We start from the raw sequence: 23,520 nt of genomic DNA on the forward strand, positions 1-23,520 counted from the left end.
TAATGCATGAGATGAGACAGAAACATAATTGGGTTCCTAACACCCCTTATGCCCCTTTCCCCTGCCCTCCTAAAAGAGAAAGAATAACCTAAAAGCAAAACAGGCTTGCCTTAAGGGCTTTCTGATACAGGGAGCTGTGACAGATTTCATTGCTACAATAGAAAAACGTAATTATTTATAAATTATCTTAATGTGAAGGTGGGTCATTGTGTAAACAGTAAGAATTGCATTTATTATTTTCCCAGTTAGATCAAAATATGAGAAGACGTGTCCAATATCAGTAACACTGGTTATTACTCTAATCAGAAACAGGAAATATATTTTCAGCTACACTAAACCTCATGTGTTCTTTTATTATGCATGAGCAGCTATTGCTACTGTTCAGTCATATAGATCTCTTAAGGTAGTCATACTGGAATCTCCTCCTTTTGAATGGCTTTCAAATAAATAAAGCAGGTTTTTTAGCATGGAAAGATATTCTGCACACATAATTAAGTACTGAGATTTACATTTTTATGAATATAACATCTTCATGCGCAAGACAAATCCACTGTAAAAGTTTTAGAGGCTTTGCTTCACTTTGTCATTACAGCTAGCACAAAAATGCTTATTTTACATTACAACACTGAACACATCTTATGCCCTTGAACAGGAACTGCCTTGAATTTTGGTAAGACTCTGTTCTCCATTCTCATTTTCACACTCAAGGAGCCACTACTGTTTCAGTCCAAAAGGGATCAGTAAAGCTGTGTTATGAAACGAGACGTAGTCTAATCAGATTCTTTAAAACTCATTTATATTTAGCCAGCAGTCACAAAGTTAGCTGCAAATGCTGTTCAAGATGGTACTTGTTTTTGAGTATAATTTGGGAGTGCATAATCAGATTTATTAAAAGGGCACACTAAAAAATAATTTCCCTATTTTATAGACATTAAAAGTAAAATCTATAAATATCCCAATGTGTTTTATTTGCATGCATAGATTTAAGTTTTCCCTCCAAGTAGATATTTAATTATTAATGTAATAGTTTCCATTAAAATTGAAAAAAATAATAAATTATTAATAAAACTCTACAAATTAGAAATCGGGCTCATAGTAAACCTGTTGATTCATCAGTTTGTCTTGATAAAGTCTTACATTAACACAACCATTCCTGTCACCTCCTGAGATCTGTAATAAGGAAAGACAATAATGGAGTTTTTATTTTTGCGTGCTCCCTCAAATGCTGTAGCACTCCAAAAACTATCTTGAGTTAGACATGAAGCCAAAGGCATCAAGGGGATTGCTTTGTAAGGCAAGGTTAAGACAATGAACTCCTGTGCTGGAACAAGTGCCTCGCATTCTACATCATTTAACAGCCAGGACTGATATGCTGCTGGTGAGGAAGGGCATTGAGGGTTGTCTGGGCAGTGTCTCTTGTGATACAGATTGGCATGACTGTTGCTTACCTTTCTAAAAGTGCATGTGCCCAGGTCCAAAGGAGATAAATTCCTACCTGTGACTTTGGCTAGGAAAACGCCCCCAAAAAGCTGCAGAAGCCAGGGATCTAAGGGTGGAATTACACACCTGTGACAATAAAATGCGTAAAACTAAAGGTTAGAGCCCAATGCAGTAAAAAGGATAAAGCCCATAACACTGTGGTGTGAAGCAATATTTTGAACTATACTTTGCACTTACACCCTAAAATGTTCTGCTCCTCAAAGGACAAATCCTTTTGGTTGGACAGCTCAGTGTGTAGTGTACATTTGGGGCACTGAATATCTACATCTTCCACTGCCTCAGGAAGCTCGGACTCAGAAATCCCACCAAAACACTGTTGTAACCAGACTGTGAGCTCAAACACAAAATGGTCTTATGCAGTCTGTTTAGAAAGCTTAACTATTTCGTAGGGAAGAGGCAGGATTAGGCTGGTCTTTCCTTGGAGAATGTCTTCTCACAAAACTCCTTTGTCACCCTGTCTTCATTCTCATACCCAAAGCATTTGTAATTGCTTCCCAAGCAGAAGAGCTGTACTAGGAAGGGACCAGTAGTGTCCTGCAGTGCTGGCAAGGGCAGGCTCAGAGACGGCAGCAGGTGGGGTGTGAAGTCCTTTGCACCTCACAGGAGTGGTCTGATCACCAGGGTATTGAGTTAAGAAAAGCAGGTAGGGAAGCCGCTTTGGCAAAAATACGGTATTTTTTAATAGTGTAAATTTAATACTTAAGAGATCTATGAGGCTGAACAGTAATAGCTGCTCATGCATAATGCTTAGAGTAGCTGAAAATACATTTCCTATTACTGATTATTTTAATACCTTGATTATAGTAATATACATTGCTACTGCAAAAATCGGTAAGTGGTTTGCCACTGACTTCAACTACAGCTGAGCAAGGAAAGGTTTTAAAAAGCAGCTGCAAAATACGTAACTTCATGCAAAGGATATCTTGGCTACTGTCATAACTACCATACAATATAAATGTTAACCATAAAACATAAATGTTAGCCATACAACATACATGTTAACCATAGATTTTTTGTCAGCAGGTGAGACTTGGTGATGAGAATTCACCTTACTGGCACATCAACACAGAGAGCTTTGCTTTTGAGCACTCTCTTAGTAAGACAACCATCTTCTCAGGCAGTTGAAGTCGGGCCTCAACAACTCGCAGACAATTCTTTATTCAAAGCAAATTAACGGAGATTTACGTACTTGTTTTTAACTGTGGCTTCTATGTGATTGCCAAGTGGATGTTCTAGTTCATTTCTGCTTTTGTTTGTCAGAAATACAATTATAAGGCTGAGCAGAATCTATTACTGCTTGTTGAAAGGAGCTACTGCTGACTGCCTCCTACCATCTAGTGGCACCATAAGTGTACTGCTCTTTATATATACTTTTTAAAGAGTTAAATGGAGGACGATAATAAATGTATAGTTTTGAAAAGAAAACTATACTTTCGAAGAGATAAATATATATGAGAGGAAATACTTTGTTCTGAAATGGAAAAGTAGGTTTTGTATGTAAACTATTTGTGGGAGAATAGATTGAATGGTTTAAATTGCTAATATCAGAAAAGTTCTGCATCCTGTGGTAAAGGGTAAGTCAGGTTTGTTGATTGAATCTTACCTTTGGTTGTTTTTTGTGCATGGCAGTACTTGGATTTTAAGTTGAAAGCTGCAGAATGAAACTATTCAATATCTCAAGGAAACACCTATGAGACACAAACTTGGTTTGCTACTTGCCTGCATATTTAAATGCACAACAAAAATTAAATGAGCTTATCTAAAGCAAAGAACAATAGAAAGCCTATAGTTTCCTTTCTGATTATGCAATTGTATTAAGTGCTTTTGTTGTTCCATTTTGCAATAGATGTTTCTTTCATTTAAGGAAAGAGTTTTAATGTCAGCGTCCTAGGAATTTCAGGCTTCAGATGTTTTAAATCAAAAGGCATGCTCTAATTATGTGACTAAACAAGCATGAATCATCTAAAATGCTTTCTGTTCTTTGAACTGAGTTTTGTTTTCACAGAGTGCTGCTTTTGGTGAATTAGGCTACAAAGAAAAATGAATTTTTATCGAATCCTAGAAAAAGTGTATTTCTTCCTTTCTACTTGCAGCAGATTGACAAGGCAAATTGACAGAAGAGAGAACGTCGAATCTCAGCACCCAGGATTTTTTTTCCTCCATTTAAACACGTGCTATTCTGTATTCCAGTCATACTGACAAGTTTGCAACATATTTTCCAGGGCGGAAAAATCCCTATACGATGGACTGCTCCTGAAGCTATAGCTTACAGGAAGTTCTCTTCAGCAAGCGATGCGTGGAGCTATGGGATTGTAATGTGGGAGGTGATGTCCTACGGTGAGAGACCATACTGGGAGATGTCCAACCAGGATGTAAGTACTGCCTTGGACTAATCAGCAGGTTTCTGAAACGTTCTTTGAAACTGATTGTCACTCCCTGCCCTGCTTTGCTTTCTCATTCACTGTCTAGGCTGGAACCTCAACTTACTCTGTTATCAGCATAACTCTGTCAGCTTCAATGTGACAGTTAATTCATGCAACCTGAAGGGTTGGCCCTCTATAACTAAAACCTTGACTAGTTTCCTCCCATGGATTAAAGACATATTACAAAAAGTCGTAGTCAGCATGCCAGGTTTAATGGTGGCTGTATGTGGCTTTCATCCAAATCCCTGGAAATCAGCATCAGATTTGCAAGTTGATGCAGTTCTCTGTAAAGCTGTAAATCAAAATTTGAGGGAATACTGGAACTATAAATGGGCCCATTATCTCCAATATAGTCTGACACTACCCTTCAGTGAACAAACATGGTTAAAGTCTAGAAGAGTTAAGCTGCCATGAGATAGGCAGAGAAAGTTAGGGCTGTTCAGCCTGGAGAAGAGAAGGCTGCATGGAGACCTCATAGCAGCCTTCCAGTATCTAAAGGGGGCTTACAAGGATGCTGGGGAAGGACTCTTCACTTGGGACTGTAGTGACAGGACAAGGGGTAATGGGTTGAAACTTAAACAGGGGAAGTTTAGATTGGATGTAAGGAAGAAATTCTTTACTGTGAGGGTGGTGAGGCACTGGAATGGGTTGCCCAGGGAGGTTGTGAGTGCTCCATCCCTGGCAGTGTTCAAGGCCTGGTTGGACAGAGCCCTGGGTGACATGGTTTAGTGTGAGGTGTCTCTGCCCATGGCAGGGGGGTTGGAACTGGATGATCTTGAGGTCCTTTCCAACCCTAACTATTCTATGATTCTGTGTGTTTGCGGATTCTCACTTCTAAGAATTAAATGCATTCAGTTTACCTTAAAAACTACACATAGGCTTAGCCACAGTGCAGGACATAATCCTCCCTCCTAACAACGTCATGTTTTCCTCTGCTTTTTTTTTTTTTTTTTGTTTTTGCAAAAGGCCAAATAAGCCCTCCCAATTAAAAAACTTCTGCTTCCAGCAAAATTGAAGGCTAGAAATGAGACATGGGAAAGGGGAAATGGCTTTTTCTCCAGCACAATTTAAATTTTCACTCAGCCTCTTGTTTGATAGATCCCTGTGACAGCTCAAACTGGTATATTCAATCTTCACATTGGCCATCAATCTCTATGTCAAAATGCAGAATATAAGCCAAACCATCTTAACCTTTTTCATGGATGTGCCTAGAATACCTCTGCATTGGTTCTGAAGAGTTGACAAGACTTTTCCCAGACGGCTGTTTTTATGTTGTTGCTAAGTTATTCAGCTGTCTGAATAACTGTTCAGGTCTGGTTGCTTGTTAAGGCTGATCAGTCATTTGGGGATAAGGATCTGAGAGAGATTTTCATTTAGAAAACATCATTTCAGAGTGTTTCAGGAAGAAAAGGAAAAAAACAACTAGAACTACCTAAAAGAAAAGACTAGCAGAACTAATAAAGCCTTATTTCCTTCGGATTTGTGCTCTACAGCTTGACCAGTACCATAATCCTAACTAATCTCCAGCATTTCTCTTTTGAGTTCACCCTTTGGAATTAGACCAACTCTCCTGTAGATTACTCTCCCCTGACAATGCCTACAGCCTCCATCCTCTCTCCACACATCCACCTGCCAGCAGCCCAGCTCCCTGCTGTGCTCCTTAATTAACACCAGGTATGGGATGATACATACTGGGCCTGGTTTTGAGCTATGCTTCTGTTGATTGACCAGGCAGTGGTGGCTGGTTGCTCATTTAGAGAGACCAAGCAACCACTGAGATGAAATAGACTTTTTCTCTTCAGTGGAGACATTCTTTTGGTACTATCTGAACTATAAACACAACATGGATCTACTGTAAATAAGCAGATAAGCCCAGTGGGCTCATTTCTGTTTCCCACAGCTAGCAATCTGTCGGCATTTGAGATACCCTAGAGTAATGAAGATCTCCACATGTGGCTGACACAGGACATGCAGGAGACCTGAGTCCTTCTGGAGCAACGACTGAAGGCCAGACAGGATACTCAAGGGAGTCTAAAATTAGACACCTAAGCTTGGACTACTGAATTAAGCTTGGTTTTTCTTTTCCCAGGGGCACAGTATGAAATCATCTGTGTATAGATTTCTCATATATTTAAGTCTCTGTGTCCTACAGCGAGTTTTATGCCTCTGCCCAGCTGCTGATTCTTACACAACTTGTTTGATTTGATTGAAGTGGGCCAATGGATTTGAAGTTAATAACACAGAATGAGCAAGCAGACGCCAACTAAAAATATGAGTACCCCAAGCTCAGTACTTTGTCTGAACTGAGAGCCGCTTATCAGCTCCTGAACTGCCACAGCTTGCAAACACCAATTTAAGGCAAACTGCTGTTATTCTCCCTAAAAAAAGCCACATTGTAAGACCTTGCTGTCCGGTTATATGCAGCCTTGATGCTAGGCTGGGAGGTGTCCTACCATCCTTCATACTCTTCTTATCTCCACTGAAAGAGGGAATGGGGATTGGAGCCCAGCTCTGATGTGATGGGCATCCACATGCCCCACAAGCTCCCTGACCCCACACGCTGATACCACCCAGTACCACAGCAATACCTCTCATCACTGAGCCACCTCCTGAGCAGCCTGCAAGCACTGCAGTGGTTCATTAGGGAGGAGAGTCTGAAGGCCAGGTAGGTAGGAAACAGTACCCCTTCATCTTTCTGTTGCTCTGTTAGTTTCTGTTCTCCCTTATTTGCCAGCACTGACACTGAATGCTAATCAGATCTGGCTTTATTCAGCCTCAGGCTGCCATTTCCAGTTAATTAGTCCAGGTATCACTTTACTCTGACGTCCACATATATCGAGCAGCTTTGGTAATCCATGGACATTTCAGAAGCATGTCTGAGACCTGAATATCTCAGTTCCTGCCACATCTTGTCTGTAAGTTAAAGAAACAGTGCATTACTGTCATCACAACTGTAGCATGCTGCATGCTACAGAATATCATAATTGTACAACTGAGAGGCTTTTTATAAGGGGATATAGGGATAGGATAACAGGGAATGGCTTTAAGCTCAAAGAGGGTAGATTTAGAAAAATTATTAGGAAGAAATTCTTTACTATGAGGGTGGTGAAACACTGGTACATGTTGCCAAGAGAAGTTGTGGCTGCCCCATCCCTGGCAGTGTAAGGCCTGGTTGGATGGGACTTGGAGAAACCTGCTCTAGTGGAAGGTGTGTCTGCCTTTTCTGATTGGAACTAGATGATCTTTTAGGTCCCTTCCAACCCTAACTATTCTATGATACGGTGTTTAGGAGCTGATTGCTAAGGAGTTGAGACATTGCTTCAGCCTTGCAACAGCAGAGGGTGGGATTCTTGAGCTAATCTTCCATTCAGAAGCAAAGCTTGAACACAGCAATGGCAGCATCAGCCTGTTCATCATTAGTATGCTGTTGCAAAACCCAATTACTCTGCATTGCATGGAATGCACTTTATATCAAAATGCACATAGAGACTCAAATTCTCTGCCTTTCCAAATAATAGATGCAATGGTTAGTTTCACTGTGAGCCTTCTTTTAATGGGTGATTGAACGGAACAAGAAACTGACAAAAAGGTACTAGCAAATCCCACAACAGCTGAGGCTCAGGGACCTTTCAAGTCTGTCTGGTCCAGCCCCCTGCTCAAGCAGGGACAGCTGAAGCGGTTTGCTCAGGGCTGTCCAAGGATGGAGACTACAACCCCTGGGCAATCTGTGCCAGTGTTCGGTCACATGCAGAACAGAAAAGTGTTTTCTTACGTTCTGCTGGCATTTCAGGATTATCAATTTGAGCCCCAGCAGGCACAAACTTGGCCACTCAACACTCCCTGAGTAACAAGTACAACTTTACAGAAAAGGCTCACTTACTTTTCCCTTCCACACCCATTAGCACTGCCTGGTTGAGGGACCGCACTGTCATAAATGCAGTATTTGGCTCACAGTCCTTTCTGCTCTTGCCCCTATCAGTTGCCACATCCTCTGAGCATATTGTGGGCAGTAGTTTTTGCCTGGTTTTTCCTCACCATGTAATTGGTATTTCATTTCTCCACTCCCTCTGCAACACCCCATTCATGGTTGATTTTTAGAGATCTCTCTTAGTCCTTATCTTGATCCATGAGCCTTTTGTTGTATTTCTCTCCTCTGTCCAGCTGAGGAGGTGAGTGATAGAGCGGCTTTGGTGGGCACCTGGTGTCCAGCCAGGGTCAACCCACCAGTCATCGTGTTCCATTGTCTTGCAACCTTGTGCCACAACACCAGGACTTTCAGTCTCTATTCCAGTTGTGAGTGATTTCACCTGGTGTTGGGTCAACTCACTATGAGGAACCCAATTGCCATCATCTATTTTGCTTCAGTAGTTATAATCCTTCTCCTCTCAGTGGCTCTGTTACCAGCCCACCTCTTGACTCTCCCACTGCTGTTACCACGGGGAATGGGCAGGGAGAGAGATTTACAATCATGTCCATTCAGCCCCACTATTCACCTCCTGGAAAGAGGGTTTGGATGAGTGGTAGGACCCTCAAAGAGAGTCCAAGTCACCAGGTGAGAGTAGTAACAACACAGACCTTCATTCCAGCTGCCTCTTCCCTTTTTTGAGGCTGGCTTCTGCCTGTCCTCTTCCCCTCTATAGATCTTAAAATGTATCTATTCAAGCCCAGCCATAAGAATTCGTAACGTGACCGCTTCATTCAACGTATATTAAATATTCTACTAAAGAATGAAGATAGCAATATGTAATTAGGCCTACATCCAAAATAGAAATATTTGTTAATACAGGATCATGATGAGAGCAGTATGGATGCTGTTTATGCTATGATGCTGACTCCTAAGGGCTTTCCTTGAAGTTCAGCAACACACAGCACAAAGGACTCCTTTTCTCTGGAGCCTTCCCCGCAGGCTTTCAGTGCCCAAATGTTAACAGTGAGCACCTGTGACCTTCTAAATTTTGTGACTCTTAAGTGTTCCTGGGAAATTGCAAGTTATCAGACGCATTGTAAAGCTTACTTTTCTGCATATCGGGACATTTCCTTTAGTAGAATAAATTACCCTGAATTCACATGAACTTATTTTGCAGAAATAATAGGACTTTTCCAAAGGTCACTGATACTGTACATATGGGCAGGGAAAATAACAGAGAGGGGCAGGCACTAAACAGATTCATAAAAGACACATTATGCAAACAACAGGTAATAAGTACAAAAGTACAGTCAGAGGTTCTGCTATGGCAAAATGGCAACATTAACATTACTACGCTTACTGTGTTTTGATCATAGTAAAACTCTTCTCTAGCTAGCAATAAAGTACTTAGCAAACTGGGTTTTGTAAAGTACTAGTTTTCCAAGACTAAACTCCACAGAGCCAGATCTGTTTTTTCACATTCCATTTTACAAATTGCTTTTCTAATTAAACAACTTCAGGAGATCAATTCACTTTTTTAGACCGTAGCTAAGTGATGTTCTGAGTGGCTGACAGTTAAAAGTTCATTTCTTACATGCATAACATAGAAGCCAGTGATATGCCCACCCCTACCCAAAGGGAAGCAATGCCAGGAAAGGCAAGTTCACATTGCCTGATGCTGTGCCTGTATGTCATATGAACGTGTATTCAGTCGTATGAAGAGTAGGGCTGAGCTAAGGGTCTCTTGTTGATTCTATGATTCTGTGACTTATCTCTCAGTCACAGCAATTGAATCTTGAGGAGCCAGCACAGGCAACACAAAGTCCAAGCTGATGTGAAGGGTTAAATTAATACTTGCCACTGAAATAAATGCAGTCTGATTTTGAGAGACTACAACTGTTCACAAGTACAGATTGGGTCAATGCAAGCCACAGAGACTCAACACCTCTACAAATCTAGTGTCCTCTCTTTATATTCCTAAGCAGGGGTTTGGAAGCTGAACTTTAGGGAACTGGATTTGAAAATGCCTCTCATAATTTTTTTAGTACTGTATACAGAATAATGTAGAGGTTTAAAGCTGTTACAAACTTTGAGGAATGTTCTTGTTTAAGTAAATAACATTTTATTATTGTGGTAAGTCACTTCCGACCTGTGTTGATGCTGATTAATGCACTTCTTAGATGTGTGGCATGCACCAGAGGTGTCCATTAATTAGGGCTGCTGCACAGTCTGTCGTGTCTTATTGCTTAATTAATAAACATTAGCTAAGATATTGAACATTCCAAGGAAACTAGTGTACTGATGAACAGATTGTTCTAAGAGCCTGCCTTGCTAATGCTCATGTGAGGAAAGGAAGATTTATATTCCATGCATTTGGTTTGTAGAACAGCTGTGAGTGAAATCTACTGGGACACCTGTTAGGGACCACTGTATAAATTAGTGCATGTTGCAGAACTATGGTATTAAAAAAGAAAAAACAGAATATTTAATGGATTGGCATCAATATGCAAGAAAACTACTGTAGGAAACAGAATAAAAGCCCTTACACTCATGAAAGTTTCTTGTGATAGTAAAAATAACTTACCCTAATATAGTTCTTTCAGCCCACAGATATCAAAACACTTGGCAGGCACCTGGAATTGGCTCCATACCAATGAGGCATGAGCAGCTGTCTCTCCCTCCTGGTAGATTTTCCAGATGTCAGCAGGACACAGGGACAATGTCCCTCTGGACTTTTCTTCTGCCTCAGTCTCATTAAAAAATCTGTCAGTTACCTTTTGGAAGCAAAAGTTTACGTTACTCTTAATCATGAAGCTATCAGAAAGATTACAGCTTAATTTTCAGGTGCAGTTTTTGCCAATTTCCAAGTATTTTGAAACTAAACTCGCATAAATATCAGGTACAAGTCCATAAACTATTGTTCAGGTAATTTTGTATTATAATTTATATTTAATAACAACTCTGTCTTCAACCTTTACAGCAATGTCTAACATCATACAAAAAAAAAAAAAGATAAAGTGTATTTAACAGGCTCCAGTGTTTAATATCATCTGTGTTCAAAAATACATGAAAAGAATTGTCCCCTTTTTATAGAAGTAAAAGCATGAGCATTAAAAAGCATGGAAATGATTAGCTCTGTTAACTGTAAAAAATACTCCCTTTGCCTTACAGTTTATATTCTTACCTGCTAAAAAGCAGTGCTTGTAAAGATACACCCTGGCTATTTTATTCACATGAATGCTGACCCACAAGACCTTCTAAGGAGTTTTGAAGTTACTGGTCACTGAAAAGATACCTACAGCCTCTTTCTCAGTGTTTGAAGGCGACACAGAATATCTGCATGTTTTCCTCCTTTGATACCCATCAAGTGTTCATCACAAAGCCAGAACTAGACAGCAGTAACCAGCCTTTTTGTTAGCAGACTCTGGGATTCATTTGCATAGGAACTATGCTGATACTCCTGTTCTTTCAGGTTGAAATAAACGGGACGTTGATTTGCCAATGTGGAAAGTGTTACACCGATTGCTAGAGCTCTTGCTATATGCCCCTTGTAGACACAGACATTTAGACCATTTCACGATTCATGTGGTGCTTCTTCAACCTTAAACTGACAAGGAAAAAAAAACATGTAAAAGATGTTAACATGTAGAATCTTTACATATTATACAATATACAGTTTTATATTACCAAGAAAAGTTTAATACTTCTTTCCTTTAGGTGTATGGATATCTGACTTATCTGTTCAGAGATAGGTGCTATGCAAGTAGCAGAGTGGGAGCTAAAATAAATAAGTAAATAGGGAACTAAAAAGCTCTAATTCTTCCTTTGAGACTTGCTTCCCATTGCAATGCTAGACACTTAGCACAGGTTTCCTCTTGCTTCTTAGACTCTAAAAATAATACTTGCTTCACAAGGGATACTAATGAGGCAATAGTTGCAGTTTATTTTTAAAATGCGCTGGTATTAATGAGAAATTATAATTATCCCACTACCATCTGGCATTTCTCTTCATACTGAAATGTTCCTTTTGAACAAGAGAGGAAACAAATGCACTATAACTTCTTTTTCAAAGATCCGGTAAAACAGAGTGTGTCAGAGAAAATGTAATGTCTGTAAAATTGGGGTTGCTTTTGGGTTTTTTCCTGAATAAATTATTGTAGAAGAACCTCATCAGCTCTCTATTGTTGTGTTGAACAGATGCTGTGTGTCTCATAAAAGTAGAGAAGCTTTCCCTCTGCCTGAAAACCAAAATACATCTCATACATTCATCATTTTTAACCGGTATAGTTAAGTATAGAGGTGAGAATAGCAGTATTTCTGGGCTGCTGAAGATTGCCTCTGCAGTGACAAGTATCAACTAAGCTATACCCCACACTGTAACAAGCACCTATGTTTTATGAAGCCGCCTTTGACAACCTGCTTGAGATACGTGAGCTTTGACGGTTTTGTGAATAACATTTTGTGCACGGAGGGTTGAAGTTCACCCATCCTGAGTCTGTAACAGGATCACTCTAGAGAGCATATTCAGCATCAGGAAGCAAGGCTTTGGAGGGAATATTTCTTGGCAATCTCATGGTATTTTTTTCCTATAGCAGCCATTTCAGCAGTCCAGATTTTGGATCACTGAAGTAAATCCCAGGGAGATCAACAAGTAGCCAGAAAAGCAGAAGGATTATCATATTGACAAATCATTCGCTGCTAGATATTACCTCTGTATGTGCATGGCTAGGCCTGTGTGCACATACATGATCTGTCAATGCTCACGTATGTGTAAAATTCAGAGATCCCAATGGCAAGTAACACTGCCTTTGGAGTAGCCTGTACGTCCCACTGCTGTTGCTGATGGGGCTAAAACTTACCCTATGCAAACCTAATTCCCTGTGTTATTTCAGACACTTGATTTTCATGCATAGGTGTTTGTGGCAGGATACAGTAGGACTATACACTGTAGGACCAAATCACCTCATTTGATAGAACTAGAGACCCAGCTGTGTACAGCTACAGGAGTCTTGTTCCATTTTCTACCATGCTATGAAAGGGAGCTAAGGTCCTAATGTAGCCTCATTACTCTTATTTATTTGCATAATGCTTGCAGCATAAGCGTTAGGCATTGCTAAACAGAACCCACAACATTAATTCAGAATTCAAAAAGAGAACGAGGATATATTCCAGGATAATAAGATTGAATATATTGAAGCTACAGCTAGTGCTATAAAACATTGATTTGCTGTAAACAGTTTAATGTACCCCTTTCCAGCTGCATTAATATGTCTGCAGCATGTATGAGAATGATAAATGTCCCCTTAAAGCAGCATATGTATGAATGCAGTAGGTATGTTTCTCATAACGGCATTGTGTTGTTATAAATATTGTGTACAATCATTCGTACTTCAGAGAACATTTAGCATTGCTTGGATTTTTACGTGGAAGGGATATATGTGTGTGGTAGGGTTGGTCTTTTTCCTAGCTTTGTTTCTGATCAACCACTTACGTTCTACTCTTTTATATACAAGAAATCCTGACTGTGATTTCTATCATCCCCACTGCTACTATCACTCATTGCAGAACCTTGTAACCTCTTGTTTTTTTAAATCTTGCATAGAATGAATCCAGAGAGCTTATCATGGACCTTACCTACTTTGCTACCTCCTATTACATGTTAGGACATTAGGGCTGCTCATGTCCTTTTCAGGCAATGTTTTTTGTTTTACTAAAAAAAAGCCTCTCCTTCAATTCTGAGCAAATGTGATTTTTCATACATATGATTTATCTGTGACATCAGATCTGTTTTTTTCCACATCCTGCCTTAACATGTTTTTCACATCAGCTGAACCTAAAAGTTACTATATACACTTCAGGGTATATGGTAACACCGTAATTTTACTAACTCATAAACAGCTTGGACATCCTAACCATAGTGATCACCAGAAACATAGTATGACCAGGTAAATTTGCCAGGTGCTGTAATGTGCATTTGTAGTGCTTGATTATATCATGACATTGCCATACACTTCCCTCCGTGAAGCCCATGCAGTGCATAAAGTGAGGGTAACTGTGCCATTAATTCTTATCACTGGTTTCTAATTGTCAGCTTTACACTGTCCTTTCAGCATTTAATTCTCATGCCCAGTAACTGTATGCATTGTATTTCTTTAGGTTATACTGTCTATCGAAGAAGGCTACAGGCTTCCAGCTCCCATGGGCTGCCCTGCTTCTCTTCACCAACTAATGCTTCACTGCTGGCAAAAGGAGAGGAACCACCGTCCAAAATTTAGTGACATTGTCAACTTCCTAGACAAACTGATCCGCAATCCCAGCACCCTTCACACTCTAGTGGAGGATGTACTTGTGTAAGACCCTTTTTGGTACTTTATTGTTTGTATAACACACAGTGGCTATCCTTAGATGGTTTAGGGCATTAAGCAGGGGTGGGAGAGAGCTGCAGAGTTCTGAATTCACACAGCTGTGGGGTTTCAAATAACTTTAAGCCACTTTCAAGGCTTGTTTTATTAATGCACTGAGTATAAGGACTCTTTTTCTCAAATTGTGCAGATTATATTAGTTGGGTTTTTTTGTCTGAGCTTTGTGTGCTCTGTCCTTAATCTTTGTGAATCTCTTTCTTTGTTCGGGTTTTTTGTTGGTGCTTCTCCTACGTACTTGTTTTCTCTTTGTAAGTTTTTTTTTCCTCTGTTCAACATCCTATCCATCTGACAGTGCTTGAGCAATTTCTGAACTGCCTTGGAGTAATTTCGTGCAGAAAGTAGCTGTGTCTTAGCCTGCTAAAATCTTTCTTTATCTGCAGAAGAATGGCAACAGTGAACAAATAAGAGATTATGCTATTACCATTCCACAACAAATTCTTGATACTGTTGCCCAAAGTTTTTTTCCTTTAATAATATTACAGAAATGTATGCAGCCACAGGAGAAGTAAGGCTGTGGCAGGAGAAGTTGTCAATTTTTGTATGCTTATTGATGCAAGCTGTCCCTGGATATCGGCTGAAATGGGTGAAGGTCCAGGTGCCATCACTCTCTTCGTCAGCTGAAACTCACCTTTAGATAAAGGTGCTTTGATGAAGATCTGCATAGTTTTTTCTGAGAACTTTAGTGGGTTTCACCATCTTTCTGTTTTAGTCGCACTAATGTTAAGGAAAAGACCTGAAACAGAAATGGGACTAAATTAGCTCCTTCACTTTTATTTGCTACTCTATATACTTCTATGTAAAAGCAAAGATACAAAATATCATTCTTTTTGCTTCTTCTAATATTCATTTTAGGCTTTTAATCAAAGTGTTCCCATTGCACAATGGTGTAGCAATAAGAAGCCATTTCAGGTGAGGTTTTTAGTAGATATATGTGAAAATCATCTTGCGGTGTTTTAATGATTTTAAACGTTATCTCACATTAAATTCTGTTTGTCCTTCACTTTGACTACTGTATTTACAAACTACAATAATCCTGAACATATAAGATCTGTAAAGAAACACTCTGTGGGATCATAAATAAAAGCAGTGGGAGAGCTTTGTTCCTCAGTTTGTTACTGAGTTGCAATGGTTTAAAAATATGTATTGTTTAAGTAGTGCAGCTTGGCAGACTGACATGACTCCTAAGTTACAGGCAATGGGTTAAAGAGATCCTCAGTTAACACCTGACCTTTACAGCTCAGGCTCTTCTCTCATTCCTTCTGCCCTTTAATAAAACTAATGCCTACCAGAGTAAGTTGTCGTATTTTGTAGTGCTTTGGTAACCTTTGCATTTTGTTTTTACAGAATGCCAGATTCACCTGGTGAAGTTCCAGAATATCCTTTGTTTGTTTCAGTCAGTGACTGGCTGGACTCCATAAAAATGGGTCAGTATAAAAATAACTTCATGGCAGCAGGTTTCACAACTTTGGATATGGTCTCAAGAATGAGTATTGAGTAAGTATGTAATCTGTTATCCCTACAGTGATTAATCTATCCGAATTTGTTTGGATGCTGCATTGACATAATTACAGTGACGTATGGAACAGTGCTTTCATTTCCTTTCCTACTTGAAGCTAATAACAGACAAATACAGGTTTTTACCAAAACACCACTGGAGAAAGAGATGATAAAGATACGCTGAACGCAGTTTTATTCTGTGACCAAACCAAACGCTACCAAAGGCCAGGCAGTGAGCATCCTGAAATGTTTCTTGGGGAATCAGTTCTGACCACTGAAATCCATGGCAAAAACCTTTTCCTACTTTGCTATTAACATCATCATGCCTATGTCAGTCCTCATGAGGCAGTTGTTCCTCTCCTTGCTGCCCTTCTGCAACCATCTCTGACATTACTGTATAATTTTTGAAATGAAAATCCCGCACTCAGTATATAAGGGGTTTGGGCAAACTGTGGATTAATACGGTATCATAATGATATGATATGTTTTGCCCTCTATTCCTTTCCCATGAGTTCCTAATCCTCTATTTGATTCTAGGACTGTCTGTATTAATACTGGTAATGGTCAGTTATGATTCAATAATTTTACACGTGAGGTTAGGACTGTTTTTCTCCCATGTGCATCTCTTTACATTCACCGACATTAGATTTCATTTGCTGCTTTATGGCATTGTCACTTAGTCTTGTGAGATCCTTCTAAAACTCATCACAGCTGGTCCCTTCCCTTACTACTCTGAACAATTCAGTCTTATCAACTGACTTTTTCACCGCTCTGCTCTCCACTTTCTCCAGACCATTTACTGAGTTCTTGAACATAACTGTTGAGTATTATCCCAGTATAGATCCCTGTAGGTTTCTATTGATGACTACATTGTAAAACTTGACAACTTACCCCTAACCTCCTGACTTTAAACCAGTTAGTCATGCAAAGACCTTCTTATGCCATAGCTCCTTATTTTCCTTATAAAGCTTTGATGAGGAATCTTCTCCAAAGCTTTTGGAAATCCAAGGGGGGTGTATCAAATTAATTGCCTTCATCCATATGTATGCTGACTCCTCCATTGAAAACAAGTAACTTTCTAAAACAGGACTTCCCTTTGCAAAAGCCGTGGTGACTCCAGTAGATAATTTACCCAAGCATCCAGTAATTCTGTACTTTACTGTACTTTCTATTATGCCCTGTAATGATTTCAGACTCACAGATCTGTGGTTCCTCAGATCTCCCCTGGAAACTTTTTCTTTTGTCTGGCACCACTATCCATGCCTCGGGCACTAAGAACTTCTTAAGCATGTGGAACACAGCTGATAACCCCCTTGCACATCCCTGTTAGTAATTCCACTATTTCATCCTTAAGCTCTTGTAAAACTCTTGGCTAAACACAATACTGTTCTGGAGGTGGGTTGTTGCTTGGTTTTATAATTTGTCCTATAACCCCTCCTGCAATCACTTCAATTTCAGCCAGATCCTCTGGCAAGTGCCCTATAAAGGTTCTGGCACAGGAGTCACTTTGATTTCTTTCACAGTGAATATCAGCTCAAATAATCAGTTTAGTCTTCCGACAGTGGCCAGTCTTTCAGTGCTCTTTTGTACCTGTCATTAGACTCTACAGACACTCTGGCAGGCTGCTTGTACCCAGTGAGTTTGCCAAAAGGTTTATTATGAGTTTTATTATTAGGTGTTTTTCCCTTCTTCCTCTAGTTCTTTTTTAGCCTGACTGTGCTTTTACAGATAATCTCTCTAAGGTTACCATCCTTTCTTCTAGCGTTAGATACCACTTCAGCTTTTTGAAAGATTCCTTCTTTCTCCAAATAACCTCCATTACCCTAGGCCTGCTGGCTTCTTTCTGAACTTTATCAGACCTTCCTTGATAAGTAGTAAGCATTGTACTTGCATTTCTAATACCCTCTGTAAAGTTTTTATTCTCTTGTCTGACTCTCTTTTGATTCTAAGATGCCCAATATTTTTGCATATTCTCTGCTGACCCTAAGTGTTGTGTATTGTCCACCATGTGGATGGTAAGCCTAAGTACATAATAGTTGCTACTATCCAGTGGCCCTTTATCTGGAGGATACAGAGGCAGGTATCTTGTACTGCAAATCTGAAACCCATAAAGGTCATGCCTCATCCTGTAAGCTCCTTTACTAGCTATATTGTGAAACAATTTTTGAGGATATCTATACAGGCAATGTCTATGCTATGTCTCAGTGTGGGATTTGCACAACTGACAAGGCATATCTGAAGTTTCCTGCCCTTGCCACCTTTGTGATCTTTCTCAGCATCTTGCAGTTGGTGATGTTCAGAGAACAACTAAACTAGTGGATTGTGCTGGATGCTGAGGGTTGTTGACTTCATTCCTGCCAAAGAGTTGAGCTCAGTGTGGGTGAGCTACCCACTCCAGGGTGCAGGTCTAGGTGTGATGAAGAGACAGTGGGAGGGAAATCTGGGTCAAGCTGGAGGACTCACTGCTATTCTGATATTTTAGAACATCTCTCACCACTATAGTTAGGGTTTCTGATTCCCAAATCATCAGAAGCACAGCCTTTGTTATTGCCACTTCAGAACTGCAAGAGTATCAGCCCCATTCCTTTGCAAGTATGAGTGGGAAACATTTGCTAATAACACATTACTAGAAATGGGCTATTAGATCCCACCTGTCCGGTTCTTCCTCAAGATTTGGAAAAATTACTTGACCATTAATATAACAAAAGATACCAGTGCTCTAACTGCAAAATTTCTTTTTATTTCCTTAAATGTCTGTCTTTAAAAATTTAGAATTGAGCATTTGCAGCTTTCCTGTGTGTCCCAGACAGGAAGGTAAACTGTCCTGAAGAACAGCAACTCACCTTATATTTATACTCTTTTGTGTACAAGAGACTTGACTTTACTTGCATCCAAGCTGAAACTTTTTATCTTGCAGTGACGTTAGAAGAATTGGAGTTGTACTCATTGGACACCAGAGAAGAATAGTCAGCAGTTTACAGACTTTGCGGTTACACATGATGCACATACAGGAGAAAGGATTTCATGTATGAAAGTACTAGAATCAACTGTGTTTTGTGCCTCAGCATTTCTAAAATGGAAAATATTCCCAATCTTCCCTTCTGCTCTTCCTAACTTCAAGAACTGCAGTCTCCTGTTCAGACTATAAAAGTACTTCTATGTTAATGCTTCCAAACTGGAATTTTTAATCACACTGCATAGCTCCTCCACCAGTTATCTGCCAATAAAATCCTGGCCTACTGCAAGACTCTTGCCACACATTGATGAATAACTCAGCATGGATGTGTAACTTTGTATAACAGTATTTGGGAAACTTTCATGAACTTCCTTGAAAGTAATAATCTATTTGGCCTGGTGTGGCTTCTTTATCGATGTATTTAGAGTTTGCTGGTAGATCAAAAAGTATTTGACTTCTTTCATGTTCTGTGACCATGTAACTTCCAATACCAAATGTGCAATCAAAAAAGTTTGACATAACTATTTATTTCTTAACTAAATCCAAATGTATGGGTCCTATCATTGTATTACTTTATAATACTTTGAATGCTGATAAGCTGGTGCCTCAAAGCGTTAATATTGTTTGCAGGAATGATTGATTTTATGTAGTGAATTCTCATTGTGTGAACAATTGGGAGGATAGTGAGAGAAATCTGTTTGAAATCTTCAGGTCCTTGATTTTTAATTACTTTAGCACTTGACACTTTTTATGCTTTAAATTTTAGATTAGGTTGGGAAAGTTGTTCATCCTTGGGATTCTTCACCATCCTAGAACTTCTTTTTTTTTCCTTTGTTTTGTTTTTTTTCTTAAATGCTCAGCATTTGCTTCTACTATGTGGCAGATATTCACTGGAAAATTGATTGTAATGTTGCCATAACCACATGTGAAACATGTTTGTCAGCTATATTGTGGCCAAGTAGACTTCAGAAAGCTTTCTGTTCTTAAAGTGCAGGCCTCTGCTGCTTGAACTAAGCATAATTTCCATCAGTGGTAGTAGACCTTAGAAGGCCAGCCATATCATCCTCCAGTCGAGGGCAATGGTACAACCACCAACTAATGCTGGAAGTTACATGCAGCAGTGTGCAGCTACCTTGTACGTAGGCAGAAAAGCAGATGTAGGACAGCAGTGTAATAATATGTTGCCTTGAGCCTACTGACTGCTTTTAGAAGTGAAAACCAGACTGCTGAAATGGAGCTCTGGTTACTATAGGCTAGACCTTCATTTAGTACAGATATCTAAATGCCATCAAGACAATTACCTTTAGAACCCTTCAATAGCCATATTTACATGCAAGAAAATGTCCATAAAGGCCTAACATAGTATTTGTACCTCTCTAAGACTTACAGCTTTTATGTTTTATTCAGACAACTTACACAGACGTGCTGGGCTACGTTTCCAAATTTCTGCATGGGATATGCACTACTGGGAACAGGGGAACAAGCGCACAGTAGAAGTCATGCGCAGACCTACATGCATGTCCCATGTAAACCGGGTGCAGATGGTTTTGTTGATTTATACATAGTGTGAAGGATGTTTTTGAGTTATGTGGCATTCCAAATATACTCAAGCATTACAGCTCTTCCGTTAAAATGTGCATTTGGGTAATTAGTATAATATATGTATATATCAAAATTAACTATGTACTTTATGTAATCATAGTGATATTTACTGCTTAATTTACAGCTTGTAAATCAAAATGTATTTCCTAACTCTTGGGAAAGGCTGCCATTGTGTATTGGTGGCCAAGAAGGAAAATCAGAAAGCAGCTCAGAAAAGATTATGCTTCCAACCTAGCATGTCACAGAGTAAGACATGCTAGGCCCGAGTCACTTTTGTCACTTTATGTTGGAATAGCTGCATTAATTTAAAAGGGATAGCAGTAGTGCAAGAAGCAAATTTTTCTTTCTTTTGTTAAAAAAAAACCAACCCAGATTTAATGGAGGAGCAAGTTTTCCAAAGATAAGGATTCACTAGGATCTACAGTGCCGATATAAAGAGCTTGTTTAAAGAAGGGCAGTTCCAGTGCTATTCGAGCTACAGCGGTAATTTTGCCAGCGTAAATAGTCTTGCTGAGCTCAATAGGACTGTCTAAGCATGTGTGTTTTGTGGGGAGAAAAAACATTTGTTCTTTCCTGTGACTGTCACTTCAAAAATTTCTTCCCCAATTCCACATCTGAATAGTTTTTTGGGAAAGGTTCTCTCATGGAAAGAAAATCACACTTACGTGAAACCTTCTGAAAAATACTGTCTTCACAGAGTAACTTAAAAGTTGATTTTCCTTTATGATTTTGTTATCCATTTTACCTGTCACTGCTTCCATGTCCAAAAATGTGGCATCTGTGGAAGGAGCATCTCTCACAGTTAAATACATTATCAAGGAGGTGTGACTCTGTTATTTGTTAATGGGGTTTCAAAGTCACTCAGAAGTAATCCAAACCATGTATGTGCACTTTTAGACTCTCCTTTGCATGAGGATGCAGTGGCATGTTATCTGCACACAGCCTGGAAATTCATTTCCAAATTTCTCACACTACTGAAAATATATTTTCAATAGGCAAAATGAATTAAAACGTATATTAATCAGATATATTTTTATATAAACAAGAGTTGGGCTACCCAGACAGGAAAGAACAAAGGATTCTTTGGGTAAGGATATTTATTCAAAACATTGTAAATCCAGGATTTTTGGGGTTTATGCAGCTTGGTTTTTTGTTGTTGCAGTGTGGTACGGCACTTTTATAAGAGTTAGCTTGATCAAATTTATATTTCCCCCACTTTGGAAGCATTTTATTTGTTCTTGCTCTGATTCCAAGCCTGCTCTTGGTTTGTTTGGGGTTTTTTCCTATTTTTTTTTTTTTTTTTAATTTAATACCAATAAACAACAGGTGTTACTTTTCAAACATGAACTTAATTCTGTGCAGGACACAAATGTGTATGAGAAACTAGTGAGCTTTCTCTGTTACTTCTTTTCAAGCGAAAATTAGCTCTATTTAGTTATCCTGCATATTACAGGGTGCAGTTAGAGTTTTAAATATAACAAATTTAAGCAAATCTAGTAGGCTGGTTTTGAGAATCTGGCCCACATTGCAGAGTGCTTTATGACTAAACTGGAAGTTCACAAAATACAGTGTGCATTATAAGCAAGCAAGGAGAAAAAAAGCATTATAATGTGGACAAAAAGGAATAGCTCTTAAGTTATTTACAAGTAATATCAACACCTAGATTTTTTTCATAGATCCGATTGTTATTAATCTAGAATTAAATCCATCCATACCACTACTCATGTACCACTTGAGCCTCCAAAACATAGATTAAGTGAGGGCTTTGACTACTAAACAGGACCAAGTTAGTGTTTCGTGGCTGACAAGTGCACTGCCCCAGCTTTCTATCTTGTGCCAAACACAGCACTTCCAACAAGCAACAAGTGGAGTGGTCATCTGACATGGAAACCATATCAGTCATCCTTACTCAATCTATCCCCTCTTGTCAGTCAGACATTTGTGTGTCAGTGAGACCAGCTGGAGGAATTCTTCTCACCAAATGCAGACCTGGTTATGGAGGTCTGCATTTGAACTAGTCATCTAAGAGACCTTTTTAATCAATGAAGAGAAGTGGTCCCTTGTAGGATGTAACTCATCTGATAAATCTAATTACTTCTCAGATGAATTGTACCAAAGAAGCACTTGTGTCTCTGCATTCAAAGAGATCAAAATCACAAGCTCGTATCCAGGCATCTGTGTTTGGTCAGTTGAATCTTGTGCATTGATTGTAATCAGTCATTATGCTGAACCTGTGAAAAAGAGAGGATCTTATGCATAATGTTGGTGTTAAAATTGACCAAGTAGCAGCAGAAGGTTTAGTAACTTTGCTCATGAGGGGTTTGCATATTGGAATTACTGAGAAGCAATAAGACTCCATGGGGTGAAAGGAAGAGAACTGAGCTATGTAACTTAAATTTTTCTTAAACAAAAGTTACCCTTTTTATTTCCCATGAATATAAATTCAGTGTCTGTCCAATAAAAACTTAGACATGTGCTATGCTTTAAGATATTAGCCAAGACTTTTTTACATAAGGCAGTCTTTAATTGCAAGTAGTGCATTCAGTAAGTTCAAATAAATTGGTTGCTCTGGACAGTGCATTCTGTGTCCAAAATTGCATTAGGTATTAGCTGGATTATTCTGACATGGAACTCATAGACTTTAGTACTTCGATTTTCCTGTCATTTAAGACTGACTTTCAGTTTTCTATTTCTCGTATGATGAGCCTAATGCTGGGCCCCATTAATTTCTTTTTCAGTGCAGATTCATGCAGCATCCAAAGGTGGGTCGTAAGTAGCATACAGGTGGCCTTTATTCAGATGCGGTAGAGATTCACTATGCAGAATAGTTTGGATGGTGGAGGTGCCTAGTAAGACTGTATTAACAACAGCAATTTCCAAATTAGAATGAACCCATGGGACCATCTCAGCCACCAAGATAAAGCAGCACAGATTATATTTAACTTGTATTGAAGACCAGCTGATAAATTTCAGCTCGCACCATTGCAAATGGAAGCATGTATTCAGCTGTTTTACCTCAGCTGATTGAATGCTTCTATGGGACACGTTCTAGCACCTGAGAAGTTTTCTTTTATGAGCACATGTAGCGTAACTACCCCATCATGGGCTCAGTCTGTCTTGGAATATGTCCAACAGAAAGTGGAAAGGAGGACACTCTTCTAATCCAGTCCAACACATCTTTTAGAGTACAAAAGTTAGAGTCATAATAAAAAG

General features: G+C 39.3%; 1 protein-coding gene across 1 annotated transcript in view; it reads left to right on the top strand.

The window, feature by feature from the left end:
* LOC136012938 (ephrin type-A receptor 6) overlaps positions 1-20,344 on the top strand; it is a 478,069-nt gene extending 457,725 nt beyond the window's left edge. Inside the window, exons 16-19 of the mRNA XM_065676043.1 lie at positions 3,723-3,872; positions 13,987-14,180; positions 15,597-15,746; positions 18,667-20,344. Of these exons, the coding sequence (XP_065532115.1) occupies positions 3,723-3,872; positions 13,987-14,180; positions 15,597-15,746; positions 18,667-18,781 (609 nt within the window). The 3' untranslated portion in view covers positions 18,782-20,344. The remainder of the gene's footprint in view (positions 1-3,722; positions 3,873-13,986; positions 14,181-15,596; positions 15,747-18,666) is intronic.
* Positions 20,345-23,520: the final 3,176 nt, after the last annotated feature.

Source organism: Lathamus discolor, chromosome 4, assembly GCF_037157495.1.
Source record: "Lathamus discolor isolate bLatDis1 chromosome 4, bLatDis1.hap1, whole genome shotgun sequence".
Classification (NCBI taxonomy): Eukaryota; Metazoa; Chordata; class Aves; order Psittaciformes; family Psittacidae; genus Lathamus; species Lathamus discolor.